Genomic DNA, 18465 nt, shown 5'->3' on the forward strand with positions numbered 1-18465 from the left:
ATGTGATGTAATTCTATTTACTTAAAATATGTTTTTAAATGTTAGCAAATTCAGATAAGGGCTGGAGAGATTGCTCAGTGGTTAAGAGAACTGACTGCTCTTCCGAAGGTCCTGATTTCAATTCCCAGCAACCACGTGGTGACTTACAATCATCCGTAATGAGATCTGATGCCCTCTTCTGGTATGTCTGAAGACAACTATAGTGTATTTAGATATAATAATAAATAAATCTTTAAAAAAAAAAAAAAAAAACACCAGCGTGGTTAGAGACTAGCTTTCTTCTGGGCAAGCAAGCCAAGGCAGAGAAGCAGGTCTTCCAGCACCCAGTGGATTCACACAGGGAAAAACTGAGAAGGCAGGCAGGGGCGGTGATGAAGTGTCATGTTCTTATCATGGCTACCAGTTCTCCAGAGGCAGAGGGGAAACATGGGAGAAGATATATGGGAGGTTCCAAACCAACCATCATAAACATCAAGGGAGTTTATAGCAAGGAGCCACAGGCTCCATCCCAGATCAACACTATTCCTGGGCTGTGAAGAAATGAAAGAGATGTTACAGCCAACAAGGAGTGGAGCAGTGACAAGCCTAGATGATGCCCCTGGGCTGGAAAGGAAGGGAAGGGCCTCTTGTGGGTGGTGTACACTAGGATCCCACCTAAGAACACTGGTTGTGAGCAGAGGTTGGACTCATCCCTGGTCAGGGTTCAAATCAAGACAGAGACTCATCAAAACAGCTAAGTAGGATGGGAGCTGGAGTGGGCGGGACGCTAGAGATGGCTACGTGTTGTAACACAGTTGCCTCCATTCCGTAACTCCTAAAAGGCAAAGTAAACCACTCAAAATAATTTCGGGAAGTTCCTAAAACTGACCACATTCACTCACCACCAGATTAAGCAATAAAAGCCGTGAGTCATCCTTAAAGGGGAAGAAGCCAGGCTGCAAAGACTCTGAAGCCAGACCAGCTGCCTGGAAAAAGCCGAAATCATGTGAGCTGCCTACTGAAGGCTTAGGCCAGAGTCGCTTCGAAAGGACACCCTCCAATGTGTGTCCAGCTGCCTGCAGGCTGGCCTGTGTGTTCCAGGTTCCCAGCTTTGGTGAGCTGTCACCTACACTCCTGTAAGTGACCCCTCACCCACACTCCTGTAAGTGACCCCAGTAAATTTCATGACTCAAAGTTCAACTTTGGTAGCATGCATACTTTGATCTGTTGCGACCTGTCTGTCTAGGCTGGATAGCCATGGGTTATATTTCCACTTGAAACTTCTGTCACACAACACAGTGGAGCCATTACTAAGAAAATAAAAGCCAGACAAACACGGTGGTGCACACTTGTAATTCCACCACATGGAACAGATGCGCATCTGTAATTCCACCACATGGAGGCAGGAGGATTCAGAATTCAAAGTCACCTTGGCTAGTTGCTAGTTGGCAGGGATGCAAGTAATGAGACAGGAGTTCGAGGCCACACTGAACTTTATTAAAATAATAATAATAATAATACTGGCTCAGAAATGGAGTGAAAGAAAAAATGGTGGGTTTTGTTTTCCCTCCAAATTGAGCTTCTCCTCCCATCCTGACTCGCAGGGTCTCACTGCCCAGCCCGCCCATCCTTACCCCAGGTCAATACAAGGTCAGTATAGCAATAGCTTAGGCTATGAGTGTTCCCACCCAAGCCAGCCTGCACCTCAGGCTGTATTCTATGAGTGAGTGATCGTAGCCTTCCCACGGACTGATGTCTGCTCCTGTTTAAAGTGTTTTCTCCTGCAACATTTCACAGATTGCTCAGGACAGAAAGAGCTGGTAGATACTCCCAGACCTCCCACCTGTCAATCATGGACCTCCCACCTGTCAATCATGGAACAGGCCTAGAACTGAAGAAACTAAAGGGTTTGGGCACTCTCTGCACTGTACCAAATACAGACATACACTATAAATTCTGAAAGTGACATTGAAACTCACTAATAAGTGGATATTAGCCATAAATAAATACATAAATAAATAAATAAATAAATAGTATATAATACCCAAGATACAGTCCACAGAATGCAAAAAGGTCAACAAGCTGAAGGGCCCAAGTGAGGATGCCTCAGTCTCATTTGAGAGGGAGAAGAAAAGTAATCACAAGTCGGGAGGGAGGGAGGGATCTGGGAAGGAAAGTGGGGGGGGATATTGGGGGGGGAGGGGAACCTGATCTGGTATTGAGTGAGGGAAAAGGACTGAAGCCCTGAGGGCCAGCAGTAAGAATGGAAACAGGCAACCTCAGGAGATAGGAGGTTGGGGAGACCCTCCAGAATGCACCAGAGAACTGGGAGAATTACCTGGATGGAAATGGAGAGGAGCCTGAGGAATAAAAGGTCCAGGGACAGTCCCAAAGTGGGATCCAGCTCAAGGGGAGGTCCCAAGGCCTGACACTATTACTGAGGTTATGGAGTGCTCACAAAAAGGGACCTATCATGACTGCCCTCCTAAAGACCCAACAAGCAGCTGAAAGAGTTAGATGCAGATATTTGCACCCAACCAGTGGACAGAAGCAGCTGACCCCTGTTGATGAATTAGGGAAGGCTGAAAGAAGCTGAAGAGAAGGGCGATCCTGTAGGAGGACCAGCAGTCTCAATTAATCTGGACCCCTGAGATCTCTCAAACACTAGACCACCAAGCAGACAGCATACACCAGCTGATATGAGGCCCCAACATACATACAGCAGAGGACTGCCTGGTCTGTGTTCATTCAGAGATGATGCACCTAACCCTCAAGAGACTAGAGGCCCCAGGGAGTTTAGAGGTCACATGGGGTAGGGGGTGGGGAGGAGGTGTGGCATGTGAGATGTGGGATGTGGAGGGTGGATGGGGGCGGGGCAGGGAATGGAATATGGAGTGTAAGAAGTAAATTAATTTAAAAAAAAAAAAAAAAAAACAAGCAGAAGGCTGTAGATGCAGCCCAGTTGGTAGAGTGCTTGCCTAGCATGTACTAGACCCTAGATTGCAACCCAAAGACGACATACACCAAATGCGGGCATGCAGGTCTGGAATCTGAACACTCGGGGAGGTAGAGGCAGGAGGATCAGGAGTTCAAAGCCACTCTTGGTACCATAGGGAGTTCATTTGAGACCATCCTGGGCCACATAATACCCTGTCTCCAAAATAAAAGAAAAAAGGGAAGAAATAAAGTCAGATGTGGTGGCCGTACTTACATCCCAGCACTCAGAAGTCAGAAGCAGGGGATGAGTCCCAGGCTAGCCTGGACTGCATTGTACTAGGTCTGCATCAAAAACAAAACAAAACAAAACCACAACACAGTTGTTGTGTGGCTGGAGGAGGATGCTGGCTTCCGCTGACATGTTGTGTCTTCATGTGCCCCATGTGGCAACTGTGACCGCGTGGCTTAACATGAGGCACCATGACAGTGTCTGGCACAGGGAGCCCCTGAGTATACAGTTGTTCCTGAAGTAATGAATGGAGGTGCGCTGAGTGAGCTAGAATCTCATCAATGGAGCCTTACGTCACAGGTACCCAGACAGCTGTCTATCAGCTTCCAAGGCAATCCTGTCTCATTCCGTCCAACAAATACTTGTTAGACATTTAGTGAGACCGGGGCATGGGGTGCGAGACAGATAAACATAAACAGCTCTGAACACTGGCCCCCAAATACCACAGAGGACAACGTGGCCAGCCACTTCCCAGGACAACGACAGAGGAGGCCAATGGCCTCTTGCTCTACACCATACAACCACCAAATGCTGATCCAACTAACGGTCATTGTGGGGCTGTGGTCCCTTTGTAACCCAACCTCACAACCCTGCAGACTCTTTCCACCTTCTAACCTTAGGGAAGTGACTCCCAAAACTGCTGTTGCCATTTTTTGCAATATTTCTCTTTTCACCGAGCTGCTCTTCTCTTGCCTTGAAGTAAGGTCAGAAGCAAGCTTCCTCAGCTTGACTCAGGCGGCCTTTCCTTTAATATTACAATCTAATTTAATTGCTTAAGACCCAGAAAAAAAAAAAACCAACATGTTGGAGGTGGTTTGATAAGACACTATTATTTATTTCCCTGTCTCGGACTCAATGTTAATTATCCTCTGGACTGGAATGGAGAGGGTATTTGGGAGAGATAGCCATGCGTGCCAGTGCCCTCAAATAAAGGCCCTCTCAGGGAGGGGCCAGCGTCAGGGTCAGATCCAGTGTGTGGAAGCTCTTTTAGCTTCTTTGACCTCCTGAAAAGCCATCTGAGGGAATTTCAACTGTACACCAGCCATTGTATGCCTGGGACTTACACAAGCACCTTCTGGGGTTTTCAAAGATGGAAAACCCAAAGTGCCCTCGGCCAACGTCAGACCTTCTAGGAGCAACCAACTGAGGCAGTCCTGAGCTGATGGCAGAGTCTGAGGCAGTCCTGAGCTGATGGCAGGGTCTGAGGCAGCTCAGGAGCTGATGGCAGAGTCTGAGGCAGCTCAGGAGCTGATGGCAGGGTCTGAGACAGCTCAGCTGATGGCAGAGTCTGAGGCAGCTCAGCTGATGGCAGGGTCTGAGGCAGCTCAGGAGCTGATGGCAGGGTCTGAGGCAGCTCAGGAGCTGATGGCAGGGTCTGAGGCAGCTCAGGAGCTGGTGGCAGGGTCTGAGGCAGTCCTGAGCTGATGGCAGGGTCTGAGGCAGCTCAGGAGCTGATGGTAATTGTTAGGCAGCTATGGTGGCTCACCCCAGAAACCCCAGCACTGGGGAGATTGAAGCAGGTCACAGAGAACCTGTGACACACATAAGCAAATGAACAAAAAAGGATGCTGACTGGAGATGCTTCTACCGAAGAGAGTCTGTAATGGATGCTCAAGGTACAGAGAGGTGCTTTAAACACACACAAAAGCACTGGATGTCCGAAAACAGGAGACAGGAAAGCTTGCTAGATGCCACTTATTTTACAAATAAACAGTGTTACCTTTGACATTGTTTACAATGCAGACCTTTTTTTTTTTTTTTTAAATCACAGGCCAGCTCTGATGATCTTCAACTCCTGATTCTCCTGCCTCTGATCTCCCAAGTACTAGGATGGCTGTGTGTCCATATGTCAAGTTTATTCAGCACTGGGGTTTCAACCCAGACTTCTCACATGCTAGGCAGACACTCTACCGTGTTCTCTGCCACAAATTAGAATTCTTTCAGGGACTCTTTATTTTTCTGTAAATATAGCCACTCGCCCAGCAGACAGCGAAAAGTTTTTAAAGGGTCAATATACAACTTTGCCAGCAGCATGAATTGTCTTTTATGAAAGCTAGCTCTTCTGCATGGTAACTTGTTGAAAACAACAAAAAAAACTCATAATAAATGTTATTTTTCCAAAATAAAAATCATAAAGCCATATTATCACAATTTTGAAAATAACAATTATATGATAAGATGCCAATGAGTGAGATTTGGGGTGAATAAGAAAGATACAAAGCTAAGTCTACAAACTAGGCACAACTGCGTCAGGAGATGCCTACAAACCATGAGCTTACAAGGAGCACCGCTTATAGAATTAAGGGGTTTATTTTTCCTCCTTTTACTAAATTTTAAATTGTTTCCCATCCAATGTGCATTATTTCTAAAAATCAGATATATAATAACACTGTGAAATGCTTAAATAAGTGTGAGGAACAATATATTGTTTATGTCAAGTCACTGAAGTGGGGCACCTCTCACCTCTCACCTCTGCACCTCTGTGCCTCTCACCTCTGCACCTCTCACCTCTGCACCTCTCACCTCTCACCTCTGCACCTCTCACCTCTGTGCCTCTCACCTCTGCACCTCTCACCTCGGCACCTCTGCACTTCTCACCTCTGCATCTCTCACCTCTGCACCTCTCACCTCTACATCTCTCACCTCTGCACCTCTCACTTCTCACCTCTGCATCTCTCACCTCTGTGCCTCTCACCTCTTACCTCTGTGCCTCTCACCTCTGCATCTCTCACCTCTCCATCTCTCACCTCTGCACCTCTCACCTCAGCACCTCTGCACCCAGCCCCACCATCTGGGCGGTTTTTCTCTCAGTGACACAATTAGAAGATGGCTCCCCAGACAGAGAAATCAATCAACTGCTTCAAGATTATTATAATTATCCAAAGCTGCCAAACTGCATCCCTTGGGATTTACATTAGTAAATTTCTTTTTTTAATTTAAAATGTTGTTGCTGTTGTTGCTGCTGCTGCTGCTGTTGTTGGAGAGAGATTTAGATGGGGTCTCAAGCTCACAGCAGTCCTCCAGAGTTCTGAGATGACAGGTGTGTACTGAGAGGTGGGATTCAGTTACTAGATTTCAGATGTTATAAAGTCACAGACCACGTTGTGGTTCCTTGCATCCCCCTCCCCATTGGCCCATAAGAAGTGTTCTGAGAGGAGGCATGCCTGAAAAACAAATGGCCAATGACTTTTATATAAACTTAATATATATTACATATACATATGTACTCAGTGTGGAAGCTAAGAGTACCCAGAGGGTCACATCCTATTGCCCCATAGTCCTTCACCAAGAAGGCAATGGTAGGCACAGAATACGCCCCAATGGCTTTCCTCCTAAGTGTGAACTAATAATTAGAGATTATTCAGCACCTAATTCCCTCAATGTTATTGAATAACAACAGTCAAGACCCAAAAGGACTAAATAAATCATCTGAAGTCCCAGCACCCTGAAGGGAAGTAGACCTAGGAGAATCAGGAGTTCAAGGCTACCTTCTTCTACACAATGAACAAGAAGCTAACCTGGGCTACATTAGATCCTGCCTAAACAAACAAATAAATCCTTTAAAGTTACAGCTCATTAAATAATAATGAGTTAATAATAATGACTTACTAATAATAAATGAGTCAAGGCTCTTTCAAGGTACAAACAGCCTTCCCTGTCAGTCCTATAATGGTCCTAGCTCCTCCATCAGCTTCTGACTTAACTGTCATCATAAACGCACAAAGTCAAATGACAAGTCAAAGGAACAGAGAGGCTAAGCAACTGGCTTATGGTCACACAGCTTCCCACAGAACCAAATTTGAGCAAAAGCTTGAAAGCTTCCTGGTACCATTAAGAGAGACTATAGAAGGACTGGAGTGAGCATCATTCCGAGACAAACTGAAGACTTCAAACAAGCAGCATTCTAAACTGACGCACACAATCGTTCAGTTAGCCCAACTAATTCCTAAAGCAGTCCTCTGTCTTTCTTGAGAAGCAGGACGAATTCTGCACACACACACCATTCTTCCCCTTTTCTCTCCTCTTCCTCTTTTCGCCTCTTTTATCCTGGGACAGGATCTTGATGTGGTTGAAAATTACTCCAGAGCCCAAGCAGGTCTTGGCCTTCTTGAAGTTCCTGACTCTGTCTCCCTAGTACCTTCAACCATATAATATGCACATGGCATGAAGAAGACAGAGAGGCCTGGGGAAACGGATCTTGCTGTGCCAGCATGAGGGCCCGAATCTGAACCCTGAGTTTGAATCCCTAGATGCAAGGAATGGGTTTAGTACTGCAGATCTGCAATCCCTGTTCTTCCTATGTGAGATCGAAGATTGGAGGCAGGGGAATCCCAAGAAGCTTGTGGGCCAGTGTGTGCCATCGGCAATGTTGAAACCAGAGACTGTGCCACAAAGTAGAGTTGTCAGGAGGTGCTCACACACCTGTACCTGCACACAAAAGATAAAAGAACTACAGGAGAGGAAGAGGAGGGGATGAAGAAGGAAACAGAGGAGATACCTTTAACACAGCCCAGGACAGGACCGGAGGAGACTAAAGAAAGCGAAGCTTCGGAGTGTCCCCATGGCCTGAGCATCAGTTACACTCTAGATCCTGGCGCAGGCATTCCTAACTCGCTGCCTAATCTGATCTCAGAGCAAACTTACAAGGAAAGTTTACAGACCAGTGGGCAAGGAAGACTGCCGGGTTACTCCTAGGTTAACAGGGGCTAATGTCAGAAGCACTGTTTACACTCACTGTCCCACATCCCCAGGAGATGAGCAGGAACCTGGACTGGTAAATACCAGGAAGATGTGATCCCAGAAAAGGGAAGCTCAGACCAAAGGAAGGGTGCACAAAATCAACATGGTGTGGTCTGTTTCCAGGACAATAGTGAGTCCGATGTCTGTACATGATGCAGATCAAAGCTGGACTGATGATGATACCAGAGAAAGGAAACCAAGGTGTGATTATGAGAGATGCATTCGTGCCCCGGTTGCCCACTGCCATCAGAGAAGAGCAGGAGGTTTAAATTAAAGAGCTCCTGACTAAAAATCCACCTTCACCCTTTTTGCTTCTGGATAGAGTTGCTTTAGGGACAAGTGCTAAGAACAAGGCAGAGATATTTTATATCCAATAAGTCCTAATGATAGATTTTATTTTCTATGATGATCATTGCTGAGACCCTTCCATATTTTAAGCTATATTTAAGGTAACTATAACATTTCATTTATATAACTATTCATATAACTATTTCATTTTGTCTTGTGTCTTTGTTTGTTTGTTGTTGTTGAGGCAGTTGTTCTGCATGCCCTTAAACTCATGACACTCATCCTGTCAGAGTCTCCCAAGTTTTGGGACTATAAGTATGTACCAATATGCACCTTCTAGGTTATTTTTTTGACTATCAAAACATATTACACCAACCTGTTCCCAAGATATACTTTCAAAGTTGGTTCCATACCTCTTATCATGACAGCCATTTGCTATCTATGCCATACATTGACAGGTGCACCCTTCTCACCAGGACAGTGTGGCAATCTCTGAAGCTTTGAGCATCCATGGCTGGCGAGGAAGACAGAGGAGGATTCCTCTTGCTCCATGGCCAACCTGCCTAGCCTACTTGGTAAACTCAAAGTTCAGGGAGAGACCCTGTCTCAACAAAACAAGGTAGATGATCTTTCAGAAATGACCCCTGAGGTTGACCTCTGGCATCTACATGCATGCACACACATGTACACATGCACCCACACATGCGTCCTGCACTCGTGTGCACATACACAGAGCCATTTTGATGAATTAATGCATCTTCCATCTCCCAAATTCCCTGGTGATCTTAACACTGCTAATGCTGGTCCCACCATCTCATAAGTAACAAGCCAGCCATAAAGGCAGTAAGAGACTGGAACCAGACTTCACTGACCTCCAAGCCAGCCTGTCTCGTGAGCCTCCATTGGTGGCTTGAGAAGTTTCCACACAGGAACTGCGTCCTCCCATCCCTGACAATCACAGGCTTCTTCTACCACTACCCAATTTTATTCTCCTATGACGAACCCTCTCCCCTCTCTGAAAGCTGATCTTCCTGCTTCCACTTGATGTCTGAGGAGCAAGTTCAGCGAACTTCCCCAGTGCCTGGCTTACGCTTCTATTACTGTGCCCCTGAACCAGGCAGAGATGTGGCTGGTGTTCCATGCACACTTACTACATGATGGCTCTTGTAGAATTCTCACACATCTTATTTCACAAGCTGGAGAAGAAAGCTCTGAGAGTAGCTTGCATCACCAGTGATCCACAAGTAGGAAAAGTCACAACCACAACTGAATTGTTCCCCAGTATCTTCCTCCCTCACCCACGCTGCCTCTCCTGGGAGGCTCAGCATCTAGTGGGCTACAACCTCGAGCATGGAGGTTTGTTCTCCCTATAGGTCTCTAGAGAGTCCTTCTGTTAAGGAACCAAGACACTCTCATCTTTATCTGGTAATACAAATTTCTCAAGGGAATTGGAGTTGACAAAGCGGGGGAGGGTGCTGCGACGATGGTTCACCAGTTAAGAGCAACTTGCTGCTCCTGTACAGGACCCTAGTTCGGTCCCAGCACCCAGCTCATCTATAACTCCAGTTCCAGAGGATCCAGTGCCATTTTCTGTCCTCTGTGGAGACCAGGCATGCAAGTGGTGCACACACATGCAGGTGAACAATTATAGTCATAAATTAAAAATAAATAAATCCTTTAAGAAGAAAACACATGCAAGGACCTCACAGGGCTGAACTGATGACAAGACAGTACCAGTCGGTTAGCTTGGCTGCAGTGTCATGACTGTTACCATAAGTCCTGGATGGGGGCTCATTTCTAAAGAACAAATGGATTGGGTGAGGAGCTCATGGAGAGACAAGCATCCCTCTAGCTTGGCATGCCCCACCATGTGAGCCGTCTGTCTAAAGGAACAGGAGAACAGTGAGCGTCTAGAAAGGGGCCGAGAATATACCACCTGGTTAGTTCACAATCAGCACGGCTCTGGGCTGCTACGTTGCTGTCTCCTAGGCTGCTTGACAGCACAGCCACCAGAGAAGTTGACCCACAGACTCAGGGGCAGGAAAAGTAAGCCAGAAAAACCAGAGGGAATCCAAAGGGTGAAAGAGCATCAGAGACACTGGGTCGGAAACATGGGGAAGTCCTCTCCTCCATCAACATGGCTTTGGAAGGTATTTTTGATTTATTTACTTATTTGCTTTGTCATATGTCCCTGGTGAAAGGTCAGCTCTTCCACACTAAACATCCAAGTCCATGGGCCTGACCCATAGAAGGTGCACAGAGTCATGCACTAGACATCAGCTAAGAGACTACAAATCTACATGTACATTTATACCTCTCTATATGTATACATACCTATGGTGCTATCCCAGGATCCATCAACAAGTCTGTAACTATCTCCTCACATAAATGTGCATTGCCTATTTGTGTCTGTATCTTTGTATCTTCGAAGATGCGTAAGACTAGAATAACAAAGTCCTGTGCTTGTCAAAGTGGAGACCCCATCACCACGGAGACCTCTAGTTCACCTGTCTGTCAAAACCACACGCATACTCCTGCCCACTAGCTAATAACACGGATGTCCAAAAACGAGGAACTTTATAAATGTTCAACCCCCCAAAAAAGTGTTTTAGCGTAACAAACATTAAATCTCTCAAGTCTTTCCAAACTCCTTGTCTCTGTCTATTAATTATCAATATGACCAAGGAGGGAAACATAGATAAATATGTCCATAACTGTAACAGGTGATGCTCAGAACTTCAACAGGCTAGATTCCATCCCTAAAGTTGTACCATTTGCAAGAAATTACAGTACAGCACTCACAGATGGACTACTTTCTGGACACACAAGGCATCAGATACTGGGTATCCTTTTTTATATATAATTTAAACCTTAGAATAACCCTGAGAAGGAAACATAATTGTCTACATTTTATATAAATAAGAAAGCCAAGATTCCAAGACTTAGGTAACTTCTGGAGATATTTGCTCTGGGGCCGGCTCTAACACAGGCATCGGGCAAGCTCGGGATTCTAATTTGAGTTTAACTTGTTTTCAACCAAGTGTTTTTGCAGCTTTGCCGACACTGAGTTGTTTGAGGATGTGTACTGATAGCAAATGTACTTAACTAAGTCATTCTCTGAACGCAGAAACCAAGCTAACGGATGAAGGCCACCCCGGGTCGAAGACAACAAGGAGCAAATGTATCCCAGAAACCATTTGCCTCTGTTTAACATACCATGAAACCTTTTGCTCTTGACAGCGCCCTCTCAGAAGAAATCTATTTTCTAACAGGGCTTCAGTATGGATCACAGGTCCTTTTGTGGAAAGCCAGTGGGAAGTTCTTTACCCATTTCCAGCCATTTCTAGAACTGAGGAGTGCCTTCTGTCTGCAAAGGGCCACAGGGCGGTGTGCCTTCCACCTGCCTTGGAGCCCAACAGGCAGCCCTGCTAAGGTGGAAAGGAATTCATCTTTGTGTTCTTTCAAGGACAGTGGAATTACTTTAAAAACTAACACTGGCAGAGTGAAGAAGGTCTGGCAAGGAAGAAAGAGAAAGACCTCCGTCGAAATTTGAAAGGAAACATCAGCTGAAAGGAAATATTCCTCTAGATTCTGGAAGACCTCTTTAACCTCTGACCTCTACAAAAGTAGGCCAAAGGAGGGACATTGTTTATTTTTAAAGATTTTTGCTTTAGATCATAATAGCAGTGGGAAAGGTTTCCACTGGCTCTTTCTGTCTCTCAGCTCCTCCCTCAGACCACTACCAGAAAGGACAGCTGAAGATGAGAAGGCACTGCCCCGCGGTCCCCGCGGTCCGGGTCAGAGCCCGCCAGTTCCCCCCAACATGCTGGTCACATGCAAAGAGACCCTTATCTGCGCTGCAGTCTAGCTACCCAACTTCTGCTGCAAGGCTGTCTTCTGTCCCTCCAATGAGCGCCTCCCCCAGAGGAGAAACTACCAGCTGGGGAACCCTGTGTTGTCCTCTTTCAAACGTGGCCTTGGGTTTTGGTTGCTGATTCCAAGTCCTTCCCTCACGAACACCTCCCACAAACATTCCGGGGTCTAAGAAAAGAGAAGTGGCGCTTTGGAGTGGTGGCATGGAAAAGATGTCGGCCCCTGCACTTTGTCGTAGATAATGAATGACCTTGGGCTAGTAACTTGTCCTACCAAAGAATCGGTCAGAAGAGAAAAAAATGTCATCAAAAATGTGTTGAAATTTCAACACAAAAATCGTTCGGGTTGGACACTTAGTGGGTCATGGTTCCGTGCTCCGGACTCGCAATGGGCACATTGAGCAAAGCCACGGTGAAGGCCTGGCTAGTTTTCATGTTTTCGTGACTGGAGGTTTGCCCATCATTCCTGCATGGTTGATTTATGTTACAAATTGCCCTCGAACGCTTCTTAACCTACTTCTAGTTTACTTCTCTTTAGCACCGAACATCTACAGAGGTTAAGAAATTAATTCTCTGAAAGTAACAGGCTCTAAGTTGTCCTGGGTCTCCCTTCCCACAGAGATGGGTCAGTCGCAAATACAGCACGGACTAGGGACAGATAACAAATCTTTGATTTCGTAAAGGTACCTTGAAACGTCTCTTTGGGATGAGGGATGGGATAGAGACCCTGACCTAAGTCTCTAGGCTGGGCACGGCACAGAAGGCACAGGACAGAGAAGCCTCGCGTGCGACCCTGACTCCTGCACACTAGCAGGGAGGGTGCTGGAGGAGGGCAACGGCCAGCAAGTAGGTACCTGAAGAGCCTGGCTGATGTCTGGTTCGTCCTCCAAGCCGTGCGCTGTGCCAGCACTCCTTGCACGATCTCCTTCTCGTTGGGCAGCCGGTAGACAGGGAAGACGTAGAGCCAACAGAGGACCACCACACAGAGGGCACTGGCTCCTACGGGTAGCCGGGTACGCGGGAATTTCCGCGCCAGCACGGCCATGGCCCCTCTGGACGTATGTAGGGCCCGCCCGCAGGGGCTCATCGCAGCCTCGGTGTCCCAGGGTCAGTTTACCCTCAGCACAACGCTGGGCAAAGTGGCACCGGAGGATGCCCCCGTGGCCGGCCCCCCATGCACACACACCTTTGGCTTTCCAGCTTGCAAACGCACGGCTGGGGAACCCCCACGCCACGGCCCCAGAGGTCAGCTACAAGGATCTTCGCCAAAGCAACTTTTACTGGGATGTCTTGCTAGAGGAAGTGGCCTCCGGGCAAATCACGAGCCTCAGTCTCTTTCCCTGCAGGCAGCAGGCGCCGAAGGAGTCTGAGAGCAGTGGGGCTGGTTGCTCCCGCCCTTAATGCAGCATCACCGTCGCCCTCGGCTGGGGTCCTGGAAGAGGCGCGGCTGGCTCCCGGACGTCTGATGGCTTGTGTCCCTTCCAGAAAGAGATGCTCCTGCGTCCTGCACCGCCCTTTCCCCGCCTCCTGCGCCACCGCGGTACCCTGCACCCCCCAGATGCGCTCTCCGCGCCACGCCAAGTCCTTGGAAATTTCCACGATGACCCGGGACCATTAGCCCACCCCTGGCGCCTCGGCTGTGCCCGCCAGGACCCTCGCTCCGCGCCCCTCACAGGCAACCCTAGAACTCTCTCTCATCAGTTCATTCAGCAGTGCTCCGCAGCCTTCCGCTGCGCCCTGGACTCCGCAGACACGCGCCCCAGGATTGGTGGAAATCAAGGTCTCCCCCGCCCTCCCCCACCCGCAAAATTGCCTCCCGTGACCTGCTTGGGGCCGCGACGCTAGCCCAGGGTGCAGGCCCCTCACCGCTGCCCTTGTTCTCTGCAGAGGGAGGCAGACAATAAGAACAGCAGCCCCTCTGGTGCCTGCATGCACACGCGCATATGTCTATCCCCAAGTATGCACAGATTGGGGACCCGCACCCCTGTGCCCAGGCTGCTGTCTCCCTCGCCTTTCTACAATTGATTGGTTATAACCGAGCAATGAGGAGGCTGGCGAATATTTATTCCTTCCTGGGCTCCCTTAATCAGATCAGCCCGTGCTGAGCTACGATTCCATGCACGCACTTGCGTGCACGCGCGCGCACGCGCACGCGCGCGCGCGCACACACACACACACACACACACACACACACACACTGATGCTAGCCGGCACAAGGGGAGAAGCATGCACACGGGGATCCACCACCTTGCCTCCCCACCCTACAGAGAACAGAGGGGCATCCTCAGATGCAAGTGGCTGGCGTTCTAGCCCGCAGAGCTTGGGGGAGACAACGCCTCCCGTGCCGCTGTAGATTAAAAAGCTGTTTATTCTTAAAAGGCTGCAAAGGCAAGCTTATCACAACCACGACCTTGGAAACGTGCCACCCGCCTGGACCCGCCTAGTGGAGAGGCTCACTGTAAGCCATTTCTGCTCGCCCTAGCAGAAGACGGAAAAGGCCCGGGTACCTCCTAGCGGCTACCTAGTCTATTTGCTTAAGCATCCTGTGCAAGGACAAAGAAGAAAGTCTGCAGCCTCCAAAACCAGCTAGCTTAGTCGCCACAGGACCGAAATCTCCGCCACAGTTCCATTTGTTCAGCCAGAGCAGCACTCTAGATGGCCCGCACTGACTAGTTTGTGCCCTGCAGTCTTTTTTAGCACCTCCGGTAGGGAGAAGTGAAACTTGAGACTCTGGTGGTGCTCTCATCTACCAAACACAGAGGACTGTCTTTCTACCAGCATTACTCCGCTCTTGGAAGATTGCTCAATGCTCCCAGAGTAGAACCTAATTTAATTAGTTAAAATAAAGACTGCCCTCGCTGCTGTTAGAAGCTTGCTGCTCTTATAGAGGACCTGTATTCAGTACCTAGCACTCACTGTGGGCAGGCAGCTCACAATTACAAATCTAGCTGGGGGATGGGGTGGCGCCTTCTGGGGCACCTGCATATATATACATATATATGTATGTATGTATGTATATATATATACATATATATATACATATATACATACACACACACATATATATGTATATAGATAGATACATACCTTCACACAGTTGCAGGCACATAATTTAAAAATGCAATAAATTTTAAAATAAAATGAAGATCCCGCCCATCGTAAACTTCCTCTGTTCTAGGAAGGCACAATAGGGACATTTCCCATCTTTGAGGGCTGTAGACACATCATCAATCACTTTTCCTCCCTATAATCTAAACAAAGCACAAATGGTCCCAGTTTCTCTTCCTCTGGGTCTCCATATAGCTGAATAGTAAATGAAATAAACATCCAAGCAAAAGATCATACAGGACTTGTGAGAACCCATGAAAACATTTCCCATTTGGTACTGCCTTACAATGTAAACACTGCACTCACTCTTTTCCAACTTGTGGGCAACCGTTAATCCCTGGTTCTCAGTGGCATTAACAATGGTTACAGTGTTATTTCCCTTGCCTTCCCAGGTCTTCAGGGTGTCATGCCTGTCAGCGTGTAGTAGCTGCAGTCTTAGTATGTTTTTCCTCCCTTCTTACATACAAATCTACTGACTCATTCAAGGGTACGTGGCCATTAAATTCTCCCTCGATAATATGGTAGTCGCAGACCACCTAAAACATTAGCTTCAATGCCAGCAAGATGGTTCAATGGGTCAGAGCACTTGCCATTCAAGCTTGGAGAATGGAGTTCTGTCCCCAGAACACATCATAGAAAGAGAGAGTTGATTGCTGAAATGTGTCCTCTGACCCTCACATCTATGTCATGACAGGCTCACTCATATTCATTACACATACATACAATAATAAGATAACAACAATAATAATAATGATAATAGTAATAATAATAATAATGATATTAATAATAATAATAAAATGCTGGTGATGATAACCATTATGCAGGTTTTGCAGTGTACTGCTCAGGGATCTATGGCTCCTGACCTCATTCCCTTTAACCAGTCCAGATACTTCTGGAGTTTTCTGGTTCCGGTTAGTGTTTAGACTCTCAGATGAGCTTTTCTGTTGTAAGCACTTTCCATACAGAACTCTTCCTCAGCCACTGGGGACTAAGACTGTTTGGTCTGCGTGAGGACTCCAGGGACCAGGTCTACATGCCTGGGAGAAGGCAGGGAAGGTAGCTTTCATTCTTCATGTTGGCTCAACTGCCAGCGCAAACCTACCCACATGCAAACTTAAGAAGAACTGCTTCTTGGTTCCATAAAACACCCAGCCTCAGAATTACTTGGGCCATTACTAACTCAGCACTGTGTAAGGCCAAGTGTTAACTCCTGTGTCTTAGTGTTTTAAGTTAAACCTCACATCAGGGCACTTGATTTTAATGGCTTTCAGCAAGGCGCTTAGGATTCTGTTGTGGTCTACATCTGAGTGTGCATACTGGACACATGCATGGATTGCTCAGAGACTAAATGCTCAGGCATTTAAAACTCTTTAAACGTTTCCTAGATGGAACTCTCGTCTCCGTGTCAGGCTAGCTCAGATCCCATCTGTTACTTATTAACTACTAAACTACCAATGTTAATCTATTAATCTAAACTCTAAGCTATGCTTCTCACCCCTAAAATAATACTTTTTTTTATTACTATGTGTGCCAGTTACCAGGTAGCAAAACACCCAACTCAGCAACTTAGAGGAGTTGCCCACCCCTGAGCAAGCCTGACTAGCAAGCTTGTGAGTTTCCAGGGATCCTCCTGGCTCTGCCTCCCATCTTGAAATGGGGAACACTGGAATTACAAGTGCATGCCATCACGCCACCCCTCCTGAGCATTGCGAAGATGTGAACTCAGCTCATCTTGCTTGTACAGCAAGCTCATTACCCTCTGGGGAATCACCCCAGCCCTTAGGTGAGGAATCTTTAGAAAAATAATCAGAGAAAAAAGAACAGTGTTGAGTATGGACAAGAGATGAGGAAGGGAGATGCAATGCATAGGGAGATTGTAGGTCAAAGGATGATGAGCCCACAGAACTACCACAGCGTAAAGACTAGAATAAGTAGAATAGTGTATTAGAAGTTATTGTAAAAAAGAAAAAAAAAAGGTTGATTTTAACAGCTCACGTCACCAGAGACAGCAGCTACACATGGTGGTGTGTTACTTTGTTTCATTATATGGCACATTTACCTTCTACGTGTATCCCATAATATATGTTATAAGCCTTAAATGTAGATAACAAAATGTATTTAAAGATAGTAAAAATTGAAATTAATACCAGAAATACAGTGTGTGTATGCTAATTCTCAACAGCTTGCTCCGTGGCCATGCTCTCTGACCTGGAAGGGATCGAGGGAGGGAGCAGTGAGTGATTCATAGAAACTAGCTCATTTCTTGTGACTCAGATCAATCAGTGAAGGCCCCAGTCATGGGGGAAGCCCCAGCACACCAAGTGACTGGGCGTTGATACAGCCTTGGTTAGCTAAAGTTCTTCTTCTCAATCTTAGAAGAAAGTCAGGAAAAGTTCCCCTTTTCAACATGGGAAGGAAAGGCAGACATTTGCCATCACTTTCTCTATGAGGGAGTTAAATTCTACAGCATATGTTAGCAGTGCGATAGGTTAAACTTTGGAATCAATCACAATCAAATGACAGGTAAAAGGTTGGAAAGATGTCTCGGTAGTTTAGAATGAGTGCAGCTCTTACAGAGGATCAGAGTTCAATTCCCAGCACCCACTGCCTCTTAGAACTCTGGCTCCAGGAGGATTAGACACGTCTGGCCTCTGCACATCAAACACACACACACACACTAATAAATAAACAAATAAAAATCCCGTACTGATGAACACAGGAGCCTCGTCCTCAGAGGAGAAAGCCCGGTCCAACTTGAAAACAGTACCAGGGCCAAAGAAGCAGATGTGTGTGGCTAAAATGCAGTTTAGTTAGCTATGTATTTGGTGTGATACTGGCCTCACTCCTCATCTTGATGGGATCGAGAGTCAGTATGAGACCCGCTTTCAGGCATTTCCTGAGAGGCTTAACTAAGAGAGAAGACCACCTCTGTGGTGTCCTGGACTGAGCCAGACAGAGCACCACATCCAGCTCTCTGCTTACTGACTTTGGAAGCAGTGTCACGTGACCCACCATCTCAGCCATGCCCTCCCCAGCAAGACGGACTGTGCACTGCAATTGTGAACCAAAGAAACTCCTTCCTTCTATCCGTTGTTTGAGTGGTATTCTGTTACATCAAGACAAGTAATGGACAGAATGGTCACCCAACACCATGACACCACAATACCGTGACCCTCCAACACCATGACCCTCCAACACTGTGACCCTCCAACACTGTGACCCCAACACTGTGACCCTCCAACACTGTGATCC

General features: G+C 47.0%; 1 protein-coding gene across 1 annotated transcript in view; it reads right to left on the reverse strand.

The window, feature by feature from the left end:
* St8sia1 (ST8 alpha-N-acetyl-neuraminide alpha-2,8-sialyltransferase 1) overlaps positions 1–14198 on the reverse strand; it is a 134739-nt gene extending 120541 nt beyond the window's left edge. The window contains exon 1 of the mRNA XM_031383822.1: positions 12960–14198. Within this exon, the coding sequence (XP_031239682.1) occupies positions 12960–13192 (233 nt within the window). The 5' untranslated portion in view covers positions 13193–14198. The remainder of the gene's footprint in view (positions 1–12959) is intronic.
* Between the last annotated feature and the right edge of the window lie 4267 nt (positions 14199–18465).

This window comes from Mastomys coucha, unplaced genomic scaffold (assembly GCF_008632895.1).
Source record: "Mastomys coucha isolate ucsf_1 unplaced genomic scaffold, UCSF_Mcou_1 pScaffold20, whole genome shotgun sequence".
NCBI lineage: Eukaryota > Metazoa > Chordata > Mammalia > Rodentia > Muridae > Mastomys > Mastomys coucha.